Source organism: Apteryx rowi, unplaced genomic scaffold (genome assembly GCF_003343035.1).
Source record: "Apteryx rowi isolate R43461 unplaced genomic scaffold, aptRow1 scaffold_188, whole genome shotgun sequence".
Classification (NCBI taxonomy): Eukaryota; Metazoa; Chordata; class Aves; order Apterygiformes; family Apterygidae; genus Apteryx; species Apteryx rowi.
The window spans coordinates 943,418-962,171 of NW_020448174.1; the positions used below are offsets into that span (position 1 = coordinate 943,418).

Consider the following 18,754-nt stretch of genomic DNA (forward strand, 5'->3'; position numbering starts at 1 on the left):
CAGCATTAAAACCAAACCAAAATGTTTCAGTATGGCATTCCTCTCCTTCCTTAGTATGCTTGAAGAAAAAGATGGCCAATTATTTAAATCAAGTAAAGTTTTCATGAAACACAATATAACAGAAAAACCCACCAACAATCAGAGGATAGTAGAGGATCTGTGTCCCTGAATTATATGCACACTGTGACAGGGTACAAATGCACTATGTTTATATAAAAATATATTCAACATTTAACAAACTACACTCTGAACTCTCCTAGGCCAAATTTGCAAAAGAAACTGCAATTTTAAGTTCTTTCCATAGTATTTCTTACACATTTGTTTGTGGACTAATTATTTTTCTGATAAAGAACAGTGACAAAATGAGTTATCCTTTTCATCTATACTCTCTCTTCACTTTTCTCTTTATTTTTATCCTTTTGATAAGTTACCCAGGAAATCCAATCTCATTAGATAGTGTTTTACAACTCCATGTCAAGAAGTATATCCATTCCAACTTGAGATAGTATGTTGAAGTTCACTTCACTTAACTATTTGCTTGGGAATGGGTCCAGAGATGTAGTCAACTTAATCCAATTTTACACTTAGCATAGAACAGATAAAATGCAAATAATTACTGAAATGTTGCCTTCATTCTGCGTAGTGTGTCCTGAATTTTTCGAGAATGCTTTTCAGCTGGTATCTGATGGAAGTTGGCACAGTTGTCAGCTGCCAAGGCAGAAATGTCTGCATCTTTAAAACGAGTTATTCTTTGTCTGAGGTAAGACTGCAGCTTGAAATCTGGTGTAAATGTATAGGGATTCTCTTGAAATGCATGAACTTGGCTCACAACTTTTGCAATATTTCTTGAAAGAAAATATGGGAAAAAAGGTTAATTTGTTTTTCTGCTGATAATAAAACTTTAAATTCAAAGGCGCAGAGTGTTCACTTCTATATCTGTCCCTTTAGTTAGATGTCAAAATGACTGCAGTGATCTAAACTGCTAATGTGAAATGCTGTGTTTCTTCTTATTACCTCATTAGACCATATTCTATTCTAAAAATTCAGGTGACATATATATAATTAAAATAGTTACCTAAGTTTAGTCCACTTGTGAGCTCCATTTGTCATTGTGAATCCTCCAGTTTCAAGTTGCTGGACATGCATAGCCAAAACATGGGCTGATGGAATTGTTGGATGTGTTTTGAATCTTTCTCCTTCCATCAAACACAAGCTGTCACTTTTTAAAAACACCTGGTTTAAAAATGTACACAGACAAATCTCAGGTTTAGTGTCAAGGCAGGCTTTATAACRAGGTCTCCATTTCATGTGTTTAGCACTACATATTTATTTGTAATGAATTTTAACTTTTGGTATTGCAGTTGAAGACAACATGTTAAATAAAAAAAAATATTTAAATACAGAACTAAAGAAAGTAACTTTAATCAAAAGATATTCCAAAAGAGAATTCTTGATGTTTCTAATTCACAGACAAAATTATATCTTAGAATTTCATTCTAGGATTCAAAATCAGATAGATCAATAAGGGAATGCCTGTGATAAGAACAAACATTTAAGATTGTTCAAAACAGATTAGAGCCACAAAACTCCTGCAGAAATCAACAGAAAAAGTGTATCTAAATCTGCTAAATTGCTTTGAAATGTCTTTTTTTTAGTCACATAGGATATATTTTTGAGAAAAAATATTGAGATGAAAATTAATGTTAATGCTGGGCTAATCAAGAGCTAACGGTCCTAAATCAAGTTAAAATCTCCTTAGTAGTACAAAATAATCATTTTGGCTTTTATCCTGCAGAGGCACCCATGTAGGCAGATCTCACACCTTCTCCAGCCCCCAAGGAGTATTTTACATTGACGACTTTGTACTATACCTCAACAGCCTTGAGTTCTTCCATTATTTCAGCTACTTTTGCAGGTAAAATTTTCCATGCCTTCCAATAAAACAAAATACAGTTTTGTTTTTCACATTATTCTCCGTATCAGAACAAGATTATGATTAAACAAAATAGTTACAGAAAAGAGTCCCAAAACGCATCACTTACTGGTAACTGTCGAACAATAAGATTTTCCAAGCCCGCTAAGATTTGCATCGCAGTAGCAAAATTTCTTTGTTCATAGCAGGACTTTGCTATAAGAAGAAATTTTGATAACAAGCTCACCTGCAGCTGGAAAAAATATTAAGATACACCATTTTTTTAGAGCTTGTGTGTGTTTGGAAGCTATCAAATTCAGTCAGTTGCTAGTAAAATGCTTAATCTGGATACTGCTTTATTTTGGAATTAGAAGGTAGTTCTACTGATTTCATGGGAATAAAGTACCCTTGCAAGTAATGGGTGGTGCTAAGACTCAAGCCCAGTGCTTATCGTCAGTAATTTCTTGATTCTATTGCTCTTGCAAGGCTGGAAAGAGGCACTAGAAGAAAACAGCAGAGAGAAAGCAAAGGACTAACACAACACTACTCACTGAAAATCATTCATATATAGCGTCTGCTGAATGGCCAAGTACCTCTAAAGGTTAGCAAAACATGCAGACTTTATATGACCAACCAGAGCCGTACTGCCTGTCAGAAGAATAAAGTGTGAGCTATATATTGTGATTCTAGCAGATTATTTCTTCTCCCAGGATTTGCTAAAAAAAAGTTTGAATTGTTCATTTCATATATAGATTTTTGAGAAATACTATAAATCGGAAGCCCAATAAAAACCCAGTAGATAACCCAACAGAAAGAGTGATAAGGGAATTCAGAGGTTTGGTCTCTGACTCCTTGAATATAAAGAAACAATTGTGGATAAATGCAGACTCAGGTTTTTCACAGTGATTAGAAAGGAATCATCTGGTAGCAGCCTAGTAGCCATAGAAACACATATTTACTAAGATATTGTTGCAGCAGTCAGTTCAGAAGTCAAAGCATTAATCAAGTTTAAGGAGCAACTTTCCGTTAAACTATCAAGAAGGTATATAAGCGATGTGCACAGTTCTGAAATGTCAGTTAATCACAACAGTCAACAGCTGCTTAGTTTTGACAAAAATAGTAACTGGCCAGACAGAAATCTAATTACTCCCGGAATGTGCTACTACACAAATCTACAAAGTGATTGGAAATAAGAAAATTAAATGAGAAGGATGAAAAAAGAAATGCACCTTCTTTCAGAATTTGTTATCAAAATTGTTGACTGTAGTAATATATCCTTCTGTCACTATTTTTTCTGTCACTGAGGTGTCCTTGTTAAAGTCTGACTTCTCTCATCCTYAGGCTACTAATTTCTTATATTCTATTAAGTTTTCAAACCTGCTACTACAAAACATCAAGCAGACCCTCCTAGTGACAATAAACGAAACTGTTGACAGCCCACTGACAGGTACAGAAAATAGGTAACAGTTTCATAATTAATAATATAACAAAACTATGACAAACCTTAGAAGTGTGACATGTTACAATTTCAGCAGCAACCCAGGTACTGACACTGTCTGCATTTCTTAATAACTGTAGAAGGTACTGGTCTTGTACGCACTTTGACAGAAACAAATTACAGACTTTAAGTGAAACTGCCTCAGTTGAAACAGCTCTATGGAAAGGGTGGGGAAAAAAAGGCAAAAATAAGTAATGCAGACATTAGATTTGCAAGGAAAAATGCCAATTTCTAACCATTAAAATAACTTTGCAGTGTTTTCAATCTTGATTTTTAAAACTGTTTAAAAAGTACATGGTGAGATATGTTAYTTATCTTCCTTAAAATTACAAGACAAGCATATGTAATTACAAGACAAGCATGTGCAGCAAACACTTCCGTATAAAAAGACACCTTCACACTTGTTACTGAAAAAACAGTTGTTCAAGCGGAAAAACAGCTAACAGACAAAATAACAGCCAGAATCCAAAAGCAATAAAAGCTGACACCACATAAGAAACTGAGCCTGAAAGGGCATGGGCTACAGCTATGCTCTCAATAACGGGCCAGTGGCTGCTCTCTGGTCCTGACAGCCAGGGGCACCACCCAGTTTGTTTCCCCATGCCTCCACCCCAAACCAGTATAAACCAGTTGATCTTGCTGATCTCTGACATTCAACAACTTATACAAGAAGATATGATTTACATGGACTTTCCCCATCCTTAGACAGAAAAGTCTACTACATTTAGTATAATTAACAAGTACTAATTAGAAGCCTGCAGAATCCATTGGGTATGTAAGAACTAGGCCTTAATCAATTATAATTAAGAGCCCATGTGGCTGGATGAAAATAATAATTACAGTTGAACAAGTAACTTAAAATTTGTAATCATTCTAAAAACTATAGGAAAATTCTTACGTATCTGTGAACATCAGTGGTTGTAACAGTATAAAATGAATGGGCATGGAGATTATATATGGATATATTTGCCAAGTAGCCTGCTTCAGAAACCATTACAATTTTCTCCCCACAAAATAAATCCTCCACAACCCCCACAACATAAATCTTCCCTAATATTTTGGCCTGACTTCAGATTTCAAGGAAATCACTTTGCAAATGTGAGCTACCACACATATACATATATATAAAATCTCCTGAAGTTCAAAAATATATGTAAAGAGAATATCTATTCTGAGGAAAAATAGAAAATATTTGAAAAGTTTTTCTCTTCCTGGATGTATTAAAGGTATAACATGAACTATTGTGCATCAACAGAATAGCGGGATGGTTAAAACAAGCAATGTACTTACTTTTGGACAGCAACAGATTTGTCTTTAACACCGAGTGCTCTTGAATTTAGAAAGTGTACTGGATGGCATTTATGAAATACTTCCTAAACAAAAAGAACAAGATATGTCCTGTTGTTAGAACTAGCAATCCTTTTAAAACGCTAGAGGGTAAAAATGACAGAAATTTCTGTCCTTCACAAAATTTATCGGAGGGATCACTGCGTATGAAYTGAGTTAGCCTTTCTAGATTTCACTGTAGAGACTTGGAGGAAAATGAAGTATTTTAATTCCAAGTATTATGAAAAGGTGGAAGCCTACTCAGCTTGAAATAGGGTTGGAAGATGGTAAAGAAAGGAGGTTGAGTATAAAATAAGATGTGCATTATTTGTACTTCCAAGTGAACTCAGCCCTTTTTACCTGTTGTAGCAACGTCAGCTGACAACAAAGCTGTTGCACACTGTATTCTGTTAAGAGATATGGCTCCACTTCATCTGCTTTAGCAAAGGAAACCGGGAATTCTTCTGTAAAACTGGTATAGCACGGCTTTGGCAAAACGGATGAAATAGTGTACAGTCGCTCTCTCTGATGATGCGCAATTGGTCCCATACCTTTGGAAAGTTTCCAGTTAAAGTTCTGTAGAGAAAAAAAAAGGCGGCCAACATTATGTCTCCTGTCCTCTAAGGCCAACGTTATGTCTCCTTTTGATCTAACCTTCTGGAACACTATGTCAGAGAAAGACCTTTGGAGATGCAAAACTCTAGCTAGTCTTCAGGCTTACCCAGGGAGGCATACACTAACTGGTTTCCCCATATTGCTATTTTAGGTCAATATGATATGCACAGTCAGTGAGCATGAGCAGGAAGCTTCTAGATCTAAACCAGTCTGTATCTAAAACAAATTTTTGTGCATTCAAGCCCGCCAACATAAAAAAATTTATGTTCTGAAGTTCTATATTTTACCTCTTATTATCTCTTGTACTCTTTTTGGTTGGAATAAAACAGCCCTATGAAACAAATACTACGTATGAGCGAAAATGTATGAAAGCTCATACAAAGGCTACTGCTGCAATCAGAATTAATGCATACATTATCRTTCTCTTTCCAGAGCACAGAAAACTTTCACTGAATTCAAAAAAATTAACATAAGGCCAAATCAATGCCTTAAGATTATTCTTTACAACAACTTTATCAGAATGACTGAAAGGCAACCTGTTCTCTGGATTTTTTATTTTTTACCATTTTTGGTCAGGCATGTATCTCCTACSACCTTCACAGCTCTGGCATGCAGTACTGTATATTCCAATTCATTATTTATTGTCTTTGTTCAGGACAGACATCAGACTTTATTTTCAAACTTTTCCCCTGTGTGACTTGTAATCAACCTCCTTCCAGAAGGTGAACTATTGATCTCGTTCTCAATCATGTTATTTTCCTGGGCATAATCTTGCAGTATTTCACCCTATGTTCAGTTTGCCCTCTCTTCATTAGCTCCRTTATTGTGATATCAACTTCTAATCACTGCGATACTAATTTCTATCATGATATTAACTTCTAATCACATAATGCTTGAACTAACATTGCTCGTTTTCCATTCTTTTCCCTTCTCCTATCTTCCAGTATCATTGTGATGCAGTGTCAATACAAGAAATCTGCTTTTTCCCTGTTCTTCTTGCCCTTTATTGATTGAATCTCCAGTGAACCCCATGGAATTCTGCAGCTTTATCAAGACAGTGATTCTAAATTCAATCTGCACAATATCAATACATTCAACTTTCGTATGCCACTCCAGTYACTCTGTGAAGAGGACTTGTTTTGGGCAAAGGCTACAGTACGTTCCAAGTTCTGGGGTTACTTTTCACTAGCACGCTCTATAAGTGAGTAAAAACAGACAAAAGTGCAGACAAGTTTTTTACAAGCTTGAAATTCTAGAAGGGAACCTTGCCCCTCACTGTTTTCTTATACTTTTAGTCTTACAAATGAAGATATATATGTAATAAAAGTATCAATAATTGACAAGGGGGAGAAAAGGTTTCCCAGTAACTATGAGTCACAAGTTAGTATCAAGGGTGAAGTGTTCACCTCCTCTCAGAATTGGGAATCAGGTCCAGATCCTAAACTGAATACTCTTTTTTTGTGTGTGTGTGAGAAAATAATGTATGGAAAAGGTGCTGCATATACCACAGTCTAAAGAAACCACATACCTTCCTGGAAACATCTTCTGAGAGCTTTTTACATAACGAATGTAATGCTTTTCTGTCCTCCTCGCCTTCCTCTTCACATTTGTCCATGCTGGAGCAACGATAAGCACCATCACTTTTCCTGGCAGAAGCATCCTCAAGCAATGACAACAAGCGCTCACCATAGCCATTTAATGGAGCAACCTGTAAATGGAATATAGATTAATAGAATATTGAACTGAATTTYGCAGAAATTATAAGCAAGATACAAAATACTTATGAGACTCAAGCCAGTCCAAAATCAGCTGTACTGAATGTAGCTGTCAAAGGCAGCAATTTTTTTTGTACTTTACTTTTATTTGTGATTAAAACAGATTTTATAATAGCAGTGTCTCGTATACCATAACTGACTTCAATTGACCTTTTTTTCTTAAAGCTTCTGCCAAAATTCTGTCTTACCTTGGAAGAAATAAACTCTTTTAGAGTATACAAAAGATCAGTATTTGTTGCAAAGTCTACACTGTAGCAGTCTTCAATCCAAGCCTGCAGGATGTAGAAACTGCGGTTACATATTTTGGTAAATGATGTTGAAGGGTCCAGGCTTGCACTGCTGAGAAGAAAAAGGCACTTTTTGTACCAAAATTGATATCCTATTACAATTAAAAATAAATGTTGAAAAAATTGCAGATATTATGTGGGTTTGACCRCACTAATAAATGCTTATGTTTCACATCTTTACAATCTGTGGCTCTATGGAAACAAAACTGTGGTTGTGTTTATGACCCAATATCAAACAACTGGCTAAAGCAAGAGTCACAGAATTTAGAAGAAAAAATGAAGAAAGCATATTGCCAAATATAGCACTTGCTCTAATTTCACTCTCACTTGCCAAGACAGTCTTACAAAAATAACCATCAAAAACTGAAGTTCATTAAGTAGTTCTTTTCAGAAACAGCTCTTTGCCATTGGAGGAAAAATCAGTTGTGCTTTAATAACATTTTTCACAGGAAGTTACTGTACCTGGATAAAGTGMTGCTGATTCTTTCAAGCAGAAACTGCAAGAATTCTTCTTGTGTGCAGAAATAACGAAAAGTGTAGAGAAACTGTTGTACATAACCTTCTAAAAATGCGTTTCTGTGAAGCACAAGAAAAAGCCTTCAGACAAGCAAGAACATGATTTCTTCTTGCAGTAGAGTACAGCAACAATAAAAATCCTAAAAACATCAGGAACTGGCAGGAACATCAAAAGCTCTACAGGAAATTCTGATTCATTTTTATTTTATTTTTACACATCAATGCTTTGGGGAAAAATGAGAAATATTGAGACTGCCAACAGTAGAAGTATGATTTCTGTTTAATAAAAAAGTTAATAAAGAGCTTAGAATTTTATGAAGAACCCCTTTGACATTTCTACTATCTTCAAAATTTACTTTCTAATATTAGTAMTGAAGAACACATTTAATTTTCCTGTTTCTGTCATCTCATTTGATGCTGCTGTAGAAGGTTTTTATAGTAAAAGCATAAAAAGTAGATGCTTTGATCAAGAAAATGAGATCTTTCTTGTAACAGTAATTAGAATAGCAGCTGCTTTAACARTAAAAATATACTTATTATACATGCATTATAAATGAGTGTATTTTATTTATATACATATACACAAGATATTAAGCTGAGTTAATTGTCAWGTCTACTTGACAGCTTACTGCAAACCATGAGAGAGTCTGGGGCTGCTGAATGGTGAAGCTCTGATTCCAAAGCATTTTGATTGCTCTGGCCAAAATATTAGCTACCAGGATGGGCAGCACTCAGGATAAGTAACTGGGTCTAAGGGTCAGGATGAGTCAGGGGTAAAAGCTTATGTTGCTTCCTGTTACCTGCCTCCGCCGCTTAAAATGCTCAATTTTATTTTGAGCTTTTCAGAAACTGAATCCTTGTATCTTTCTGACTGTTCAAACCAGATGAAAACATGACTTACAAATTCCCTGGGAGTGTCTTTTGTATTTAGACCCCTAGAGAGGCACAAGGCTGATGGAGCCATCCCATCTCTCAGGTTGTTCCCCTCCCTCATACCGTTACTCCCAGGGTACCTCAGAAATGACACCCCCCTCATCTCAACTGAGGGTTAAAGGACATCTTGGTCCCCATCTGCAGYCCTGAGAAAAGCATACATCTTGAGCAGTCTCAAGGACCGAATCCATAATTTGTAAAGCAGAACCTGTGTTTTCACATCCAGACCCTATGTAATAGGAATTATCAAATCATATGTTCTGAAGAATTGCTACCTGCTAGCAGTAACATAAAACCGTGATTCCATGGCAACTATCAGAGCTAAAATTCAAATAAGTAAGGGATAAAAAAGTTTAAAGTTATTAATTTTTCATTTATTATCAATTGCTCCAGTTTAAAATCAAATCCAAACTTTGTGGTTCAGCTTATTTCTTATCAGACTGTCTTTTGCCATTCCCATGCCCATTTCTGCAAACAAGTGTGCACAGAAATAACATTAAGCTTGATACATGAGAGTTCATGCAATCATGAATATTTAAGATCTATTGTAGAAACTATTTTTTTAATTAGTAACAATGCCCCRCTTCACTCCCAATTAAGGATGTGCAAAATATACTATACCTAGAATATAAATAAGCCATTAAACCAAGTGGTGTCCCAGCCTGCAGATCTCTTACTCCATTTTGATTATTGCATTGGTGTTTCACTGTGTTGTAGTAAACAAGCAACGATGGCTCGTCGGTAGGTGCCACATCCAATGTGTCAGCTCTGCCGTTGTGAACGACCGTGGGAAGCGCACAGGATTCCACACCCCACTGCTCCGCGTACATGATCTGCTCAAAGATGCAAAGCAATGCAAAAATAAAATGTACAAAGAGGAAAATCCACTGAAAATGCAGTCAATTCAACCTAAAGCCAAAACACATTTCTTTAAACAATTGCTTTTTTTAAAAAACAATACTAGACAGCTATTATATTTATTCCAATCATTCTTTTAAATTTTGCTTAATTTAGCACTTGTCAAAACACTCCGCATTTCACATGCTGACTTGAAGGGCCTACTACACTAATGCAGTATTGGAATGACACATGAAACCAAAGCAAAACAAAGTCTGACTTGCCTGCACATACTTCTTCACCAGTTCAAGAAACTGCACCTTTGATTTCATTTCCTGTAGCTGTCCTCTCAATTTGGGCAACATAGATTTGATTTCAGGACCTTTAGATGTGAAAYACACATAGCATAAAAACATCAATGATTTTATATATATGGAAATTTCCTTAAATAATGTAATATCCCCTCATTTCATTACTGGCAGGTTGCTGTAATATTACCTTTGTTTCTTCTTTCTTTCTGCAATAGCTTCTGATAAAACTTTATGGTCTTTCTATAATTTTTTGTCTCTATCATTAGCAATTGTTCCAGTTCCTATGTAAAGAGGAAAAAGATTCTGATCATAATGGTAAATGGTTTTCCTCCAAAGTTTCAGTAGGAAACAGAAGCTACCTAAGAGTTATTTTGCATGAAAAAGAATATCCAAGCAGATAACAATATGATGATAGCTAGGAAAAACAGCCTTTCACATCTGTGCTGTGCAGGAAAGCTACAGCAAGCGTCCTCTGCCCCCAAAAGCATTACTTAAGCCACAGTTTTACAACTTAYGAACTGAAGCTGGTTTGTGTGTGATTAGAATACATTCGAGTTTGTCTAAATCCATTTCTGTAAATATGCCTTGACGTGTAATTGCACTTATCTGCTTGTTCTCAAGCATTTTCATAAAATGACACTCAAAAGTCATCCAAAACTACAAGCAATAGGTTCTGAAATCAGAGCCCACCCCAGAAATGCTCTTTAAGCAGCTGACCTAGATCTGTCACAAGAACTGAATGTCTGACTTAAAGCAGTGGTTTCCAAACCGATCTGTAGGCTTTGCTTTTCAGTCCATGTGCAGGTTCACTGGCCAGGCTTCAGCATGGCTAAAAACTACACAGGGTTTCAGGCATGTGATAGGCCTTTTTGTCTCACGATTATATGTGAAAATGAATTTTTGGGAACCATTGGTACTGGACTCGAGTAGTGAGACTWCATTTTTCTTACTGATTCCAAGGACTGCTGTCATCTTTCATGCCAGAATGAACTTTATGATCATATGAGAAAGACTATGAAACACATTTTGGCGTGCTAACAATTTTTGTAAATGTATTAGTATTTTCACATATTTATTTAAACTATATTTTCATGATTCTTCCCCCCCCCAAGCTCTGTATACACTTATTCTCTTGATATTGMGTACAACTTTAGAACAGAAGAAAATATAGCAAAATCAGGAGCAGTTAGCCACCACTGAGAGCACAAGCTTTCTAGATGAAAACTTTGAAGAGTTACAGAAGTTCCCACTAGACTGCTCATTTTGCTATGCAGGAAGYGATACGTGTCATATTTACAGTATATTACACAACCAGGTCAAAAGTCAAGCAGGAGACCTGCTGTATAAAGGATACATCAATTTTGACGTTCAGTTTATATATTTTATATTTATGCATTTTACACAGTAGAAAAACTAAATTTCTCTTGAGCTATATAACTTAAACAATGGATAGAGACAGAAGTATATCCTGCTTAGCACAATAACATAATTTTTAATATAAACATTTATATTTGTTTGTGTATCAAAGTTTTCATTGTTTTTCCAATCAAAGAAAATGGGCTGTCCATACTAGGGTCAGCTTCTGATTTAGCATAATAAGTTCTGATAAATAGCTGCCCTTCTAACACATAAAAGGACATTGCATTTGAGTTTGTTTTCTCAGCAAAATAGAAAGTAGAAACTGATAAAGCTGAATGTTGAATGACAATTGCTAGACAATTTTTGAATTGCACRCAATAATATTTGGATAAAAACTGGGATTCTGTTAAATTCCAAGTATTTTAAAATTAGCTGTTCAAAAACTAGGTAAGTAAAACAAACAAATAGATTGGACTTTTTTTTTTTTCTTTCCAGTTTTCATAGCTAAATGTAGATGAGACATTCAGGGGTGTTTAGAAGTCTAACAAATCCCAAATCTACTGGGACTTTTAGAAGGGTCTACTCCTAGGCATTCAAATAAAATGAGGTTCACTGGAATCAAAAACAGTCAATTCAATAATTACATCCAATAGTGCCTTTATGTATTAAAAGAAGTTTTAAATAATATTAAAAAAACAGAATGCACTATGAAAATCAACCCTGTACAATTTTTTCCCATCACATACACCCTTAGCAATTGAGTTCCAAACAGAAGAGTGAAATGCWTGCTTTCCATATGTATCCTGCTTGCAGAATACCTTTCCCTTAAGCAGTGTATAACAGGTAAACAAGCTGCTGAATAAATAAGTATGAAAAGACAAAACACACTTGATTGTACCTCTTTTAAGGTAAGTTGTATGTAAAGATGGAAAAATTAACAGTGCAATTAATAGATCAAGGAAAAAAGAAATGACAGCAGAAAGAAAGGCTGCCCAGTGATTAGAACCTGATATACTGAAATAAAATCTGCAAAGAGTTACTGGGGGTGGGGTGGGGGACTAAACTAAAACCCACACCTATCCAGAGATTCATTAGGAAACAAGGATATTAGAACATAATGTGTACTGTGGTTTTTCAAAGTGGCAGCTTTTGTATTCGGGTCCTAAGCTAACTACCAGTGACCTAGTTATGTAAAACAGCATTTTAAATGAAATAAATTCACTGAATGCAGCAGACAGAACTTCCATAAGCAGGGTAATCAAAAACCACATGGCTCAGAGCTAAAATATCAAACAACAGATTGGTAAATAGGTTAACTTTTGATGACATGGACTTACTAGAAATTAATTTGAGTTTGAGCAAAAACCTGTCACTGAGAGGTTTGTTTTTGACAAAAGCTCAAAAGGTTTAACAACATAGTTCCTTAGCAGCAAGAATCACACAACTTAAACCCTGTGGATTTTTAAAACACTTGTTATATAGTCATCACATACAGACTAGTGAAAGCTCAGAAAAAAGTTATTATCTAGATTATAAATTGGAAACAGCTTGCTTTCACTTAAGATTCATTTTTATTTCATTAGTTGAAGTGAAACAAATTGATTAAGAGAATACAACCACAGGAAGGGAATCAGAAAAAATGGCCATTTTCTGATGTTTGGAATCTGATGGATATGTTAGGAAGGGTCTTGTCCCCTCAATAACTCTGGGTGAGTAGCAGAAAACAGACRCGTTCCCAGTCCATTCTACATCATCCTCCACAGAGCATTCAGGTCTAGCATAAAACGAATTCCTGATGAAGCAACATGTTCAATGTTATGTGATTAAATCCTGCTTCCTCTGAAGTTTATTTTGTTCCTCAAGACACTTTTCTATAGCACATCCTTTAGTCTGGGGAACAAAGGAATGGCAGATTTACTTGTTTACTTGGGAAAAGTGAAAAGTCCAGGTTGCCCTTCAAGCACCAGCATTTATATGTTGAAGGGCAGCTCCCCGCAAGGATCCGGAGTACGGGAGGAGAGAGAAGGGACAGGGAAGAGCGTGAGCAGAACGCGCAGCGCTTTCACTAGGAACCTCCTGGTCACAGGCTGGGTGCAAAGAAGTTGGGTGGAGATTCTGCCAAGGGACTTACAAGCCCTGGAGGGAAGAGCTGAAACCCAGCGCAGGCAATGAGGAAGAGGACAAAGTCGAAGGGTGAAGGCTTGGTGCCACAAGAGAAGTGCAAGCAAGCTGATCAGAGTACAGAAAAACCCTTAATGTGACGGCAGCCCCATACGCGCCCCTGGAGAGAGGGCAGCCCTGGCGGCCTCTTCCCCTCCCGCTTTGCTGCAAGGGCTGGAAGGGTTCGTGTCTGCAGGATGCGTGCCATACGCGGGAGCCGAACCTGCTATTACTTAGCACAACACATAGAATATATGTTTCTGTGCAAATCAAATTTTCTTTCGCAGTGCATTCAAAACACAGTGTACAAGTGAATTTATTCTTCTTTTAATCTCTGAAGAAGATAGTGGAATATAAACTGAATTCAGTGACATAATTGAAGATGATAGTTTATAATGGTATTCTTTTTAACTTGTACACAGAGTGACCTGATGCATTAGGAAGGATTTTTATGTAAGATACGAGGCTTCTATTTCTGCAAATAATTATTTTATTCCTGTTTATCCATCTGGCCTCATGTGCAGTTTGGATCACATACACTAGTTCTGCATTACTGAGACTAAGAATAAGATCAGAGTCTAATTCTTGTCCATCTACTAAGATTTCATACTAATTATAATTAGATGATTATACTAGTCATATATGTGTATACACAGTTACATACATGTGCATTTATATAGCTATATATTTAACAAACAAGTAATGGAGATTAGTTCATCTACCCTCAGTAGTGAGAAAAGTACGCACTTTTTTCAGGTACTGGAATGTACTTTTTCTTGCTATGAACTGATTACTGATTCCTAATCGGAACGATCTGCATTTAGTATCAACAGTAATCTCCCTCAGGGGAATGTAGGAGGCACAAAGACAATATAATTTTCTACAGAGATAGTTCATGACTGTTCCTGCCGCCCCCAGCCCCTTGAGTGGTTGTTGGGTTAGCCAAGTTCTTGCACATTAGTGCAGATAGTAGCARTATATAATAGCATACATTAACTTTCCAAGCAGATTCCAAAGTGGACACTCTAAACACCTTAAATCTTGCTTCATTTTTGTTGTACATCTGCTAGTTAAATAGGGAAAAACAATTGCCAAGTACTCAGAAGAAAAGAACATTTATCCTTTTGAATCAAGCTAAGTTGGTGAGAGGTCTGTAAAATCTCAAAGTAAGATGACTATTTGTTAGAAAAATCTATTTAGATGCTTATAAAAGCTCCTTACTCTTGAAAATCAGTTCTGCAGACAAGAATTAGTCCTTTGAATAAGGGAGATTATATGCAAGTCCACTTTTCTCTAGCTGGCATACTTACACAGGGTTAAACAACCCTATAGGATTAAAAATGTGAATATTTGAGTAGATGTAAATTTTTAGAGCAACAGTCCTTAAAACTTTTTTTTCATTTTATTTTTACACAAACCAATAGTAGGTCAAGTTTCTCATGCTATTTTCTCCTATATGCCAACACCTGGACATTAAGGAGCAAAAGAGAGGCTGAACATCCGTAATGAATCAGGCTTTAACTTGCTTGACAGAAAAATACAGGGCTGGTTTTTATCTCAAACTGTAGTGAGGTCACATCATTTCACAGAAGATGAATGTGAATATACCCACTGGGATTTAAACAGACTGTCTAGAGATGAAGAAGTCTAGATCTTATTTTCAACTGTCCAGGTCGACTGTGTTACGCTCATTTAAATATAAAGCAAGAAATTCAACCAATTTCATAGTAAGTAAGTCTGCAAAAGCAGTACAACTTTTGCTTCATCTTTATTAAATATTTATCCAGCCAAAAAATTACTGATACACCAACCAAATAATTAACCATTCTCAGGGACACAAAAAGATTTCAGGTATCCCTACACTAATAGGTATTCCAATACTAACCCATTGACTTCAATTTTACTTTTTCCTTCCATGAACCAGCTCCAACTATATAGGTTTCTACAGTTTCATATATATCCTTACCGCTGCTTTGGTCTTAACATATTTACGAACTGAAGCTTGTTAGAGATAGCTGCGCAAATGTAAAAATTAAGTAAATGTGATCAATGTGGTCTTTGAGGGCATGGAAGATCTTGCTAATCTAAAATAAACTCCTCCCACTCCATCCCCCAAACTCTTTAAAAGCACAAGGCCACCCTCTTCATGACGATTAGCGGTCTCCAAGAGAAGATCTGAGAGCTAACGGCCATTTTGCTGACAAGGGTGAGAACCTTCAGGGAATTCACGGTGACCAAGGAAAAGGGCTCAGAGCATATGGAGGGCAGAACCTTTCGAGAGCCGAGGTTATATACCAGTCATAGCCAGTCTCAGCTCTTTTCCATATAACCACCATCACAGCTTTGGTGCATGCTGCAGGTGGTGCTTTTCCACTCAGCCTTGGGAAGAAAAGATGGGTTGTAGTTCAGTGATATCAATTTTATATCAGTGTCCTTCATTCCAGAATACTATCCCTACCCTGCTTTATCCCTAAGACACAACAAATTTCACTAGCAAAGCATTTTAGAGTCAGTATTTAACAGAAGAAAGGGGGGTTCAACTGACTATAACACAACAGATATTATCATACTTTTAACTAGAAAGTAAAGAGGTATCTTAATGATTTTAAGTCAATATACTCACCACTTTCTTAGCATCTATATTTTGTGACTCACTTGATTTCTGCTTTCCAAGGTTTTTCACGTAACTATGAACTTCGGAACCAAAACAGTCAGCTCCATAAAATGCACTGCTCCAGCCAGGATTACAGCTGTGAAAGTCAGGTAGGTTGGGAGACGCAAGGTAGCTGTTTTCAGCTGTCTTAATCATGCTCTCTTCCCCTGGCTCCATATTTTCTTCTGCAAAGTCTGTACCAACACAACAGTCATTGCTTTGTAAACACTGTCCCTCCTTTTCTATAAGAACAGTATTCTGCAGCCTGAATTCTTTTTCACAGTTATCTGAAGGTAACTCATCCAAGTCCTTTTCAGCTAGTGATGTATTTATCATAGGCTCAGCCTTCATGTCAAAGGTTGCTTCCACTTCTCCTAAAGAGGGTGAGGGGTGGAATGAAAGGAATAATGGTCACATATTTTGATGTATGCTTTGTTAAACTTAAATGCACACATACTAAATACAATTGTGAGACTGCCCTCTAACAGTGTTATTATAGGTGTGCTAGTCCACTTTAAAATGTCAATTGCTATGACAACAATATCTTTCATGTTCCCTTTATGCTTATTTTGGCTCTGTGCTTTCTTTTTCTCAGCTATACCTTGTAAAATGGTAAAGGTTAAAGAAACTGAAAAACTATTAACTTTTGGTCAATAAGTTTTTGAAAAATACAAAATATGTTCTGAATATGTACAAAAAGCATTTAAATAAAGCATAGTACAGAAGTTTCAAAACAAAATTAGATATGTCAAACCTGTACACACATCATTAAAAAACTTAGCTCTTTAGATTTTTTCATCCACAGATCTTGAAATTCTTTACTTCATATATAGAGAGCAAGAGTATTTGATACAGGCAAAGGACACACAGATGTTACTGTTGAACTTTCTACTCCTACAGGACCAATTCCCTTGAGCTATGATGGGACTTCTCTGAAGTTATAACAGCTACTAACAATCTTAAGGGACTGAGGTGACAGTCAAAGGTTGGCATGATGCAGACAGGAGCCACCTGCCAGAAGTCTCCCTTTTCACTTGAGCAATCCTCCAGGGCTTAGATATGCCAGCCTTGGAGTTAAATGGACCTGAGTTACCGGTGCAAAGAAGTCACATACCCCGTGGGAAGGCCTGGTGCTACATTTGTAATCATTCTGAGCCGAAAAAAACCCCTGTAACATAGCATGACAGCAGCCAAGTGCAAGCTCACAAATTTAAGTTTTGCCATAACACCCAGTCCAACTTTACTCAAAACAGAGAAGTAACCTAGTTTAAAACCAGACGGATTTATATTTGCTTTATGTATGAATGCATGAAAATGTGCAAGAAAGGAGATTCAGGACTACAGAAACAAGTGAAATTTCTGTAACTTTAGACTATGAAACAGTTTGTACAAGCTCTGTACAAGTCCCTTTCCCAGAATCTGTAAATAATTTAATTGACAATCCCTATTTTATTTTAATACATTTTTTTATTTTACTGTCTAGCTTTGCTTAAATTCTGGTAAGTGAACAAAGAAGGGCCAGGTATGATAAATGTTAAAGAGTCACCTCTCAGTCTATCCTCACCTGCTTCAGTAATGCCTAAGGAGTCAAACATTTTCTAAAGCTCTCCTTTCTCTAGCTAAGCTTGCTATGCTGTATGGAGCTGATTCAGTAAGGCTGATGCCTTCCCCCCTCTCTCCATTAAAGCATAACACTAAAACATCTACTGGGTGAACACAAGAAAAAAAAACACATGTAGCAATTAGGATTTCATGAGTTTTTCAACAGTCACATGATGCTTTAGTAAATGAAGCAGGCATCCCACCCGCTCAATGACATTTGGTCAGATGTAAGCTTCAAATAAAAGACAACAATTCTGCAAGGCATTGACAATGTTCAGATACTCTGTCATAAGCTCTAAGGTGAATGTTTTCCTGAAGGCACACTGCAAGTGTCAGTCTCTCCAAACTTGAGTCACTGGTGGATTCTCAGCACACACAAAGATCTAGAAACACAAAGTCCCTTCTCACCCTCCATCTGATTGCTGTTTGCCAAAAAGCTGTCAGATTGCTTCAGCTCTTGGAATGCGCTGCCACGTTTTGAATCATCTGCCTCAGTTATGCTGAAAATACAAGAGGATGGGGAAAAATTCATGTTTCATATCCTTAAATATTTACATCAGGATAAAATGAGACCTTACAAATAATGCTACCATGTACATGAAGGACTTCATTGCATTTATCTAACCCCTGAAGTTTGTATGCACAATTTCAGTTGTTATTTTACAAGAAAAATGTTCAAATTCTTATGGACATTAAGGCACACTGAGTTAGGTGCAGAGATTTTCCTTTACAGCATTTAGCAAAATTTCAGCAAAAATATCAGAACACATATAAACAGAAGGCATAACTCCAGGCATAACTTAGACCACAAACTATTGCAATGGGTTTTTCGTTCAGGATTCAGTCTCTGGATAACAGTCTGACTCTAAGTTGTCCCTAATAAGAATAATGATTGTTTTGAGTTAAAGAACATAACAATTAAGAATTGCTGTATTCTTCAGATGCATGGGAAAACAGTATCTCAGTGATA

At 36.4% G+C, this 18,754-nt stretch overlaps 1 protein-coding gene across 1 annotated transcript in view; it reads right to left on the minus strand.

Annotated features, from left to right (window-relative positions):
• Nucleotides 1–426: 426 nt before the first annotated feature.
• The window catches only part of KNDC1 (kinase non-catalytic C-lobe domain containing 1), a 59,321-nt gene continuing 40,993 nt past the window's right edge, over nt 427–18,754 (minus strand). The window contains exons 16-30 of the mRNA XM_026061960.1: nt 18,193–18,284; nt 16,153–16,556; nt 10,198–10,291; nt 9,984–10,081; nt 9,484–9,695; nt 7,876–7,989; nt 7,315–7,462; nt 6,880–7,059; nt 5,097–5,312; nt 4,701–4,783; nt 3,416–3,566; nt 2,043–2,165; nt 1,872–1,931; nt 1,076–1,233; nt 427–845 (exon numbers count right to left, since the gene is read on the minus strand). Coding sequence (XP_025917745.1) covers nt 614–845; nt 1,076–1,233; nt 1,872–1,931; nt 2,043–2,165; nt 3,416–3,566; nt 4,701–4,783; nt 5,097–5,312; nt 6,880–7,059; nt 7,315–7,462; nt 7,876–7,989; nt 9,484–9,695; nt 9,984–10,081; nt 10,198–10,291; nt 16,153–16,556; nt 18,193–18,284 — 2,365 coding nt within the window. The 3' untranslated portion in view covers nt 427–613. The remainder of the gene's footprint in view (nt 846–1,075; nt 1,234–1,871; nt 1,932–2,042; nt 2,166–3,415; nt 3,567–4,700; nt 4,784–5,096; nt 5,313–6,879; nt 7,060–7,314; nt 7,463–7,875; nt 7,990–9,483; nt 9,696–9,983; nt 10,082–10,197; nt 10,292–16,152; nt 16,557–18,192; nt 18,285–18,754) is intronic.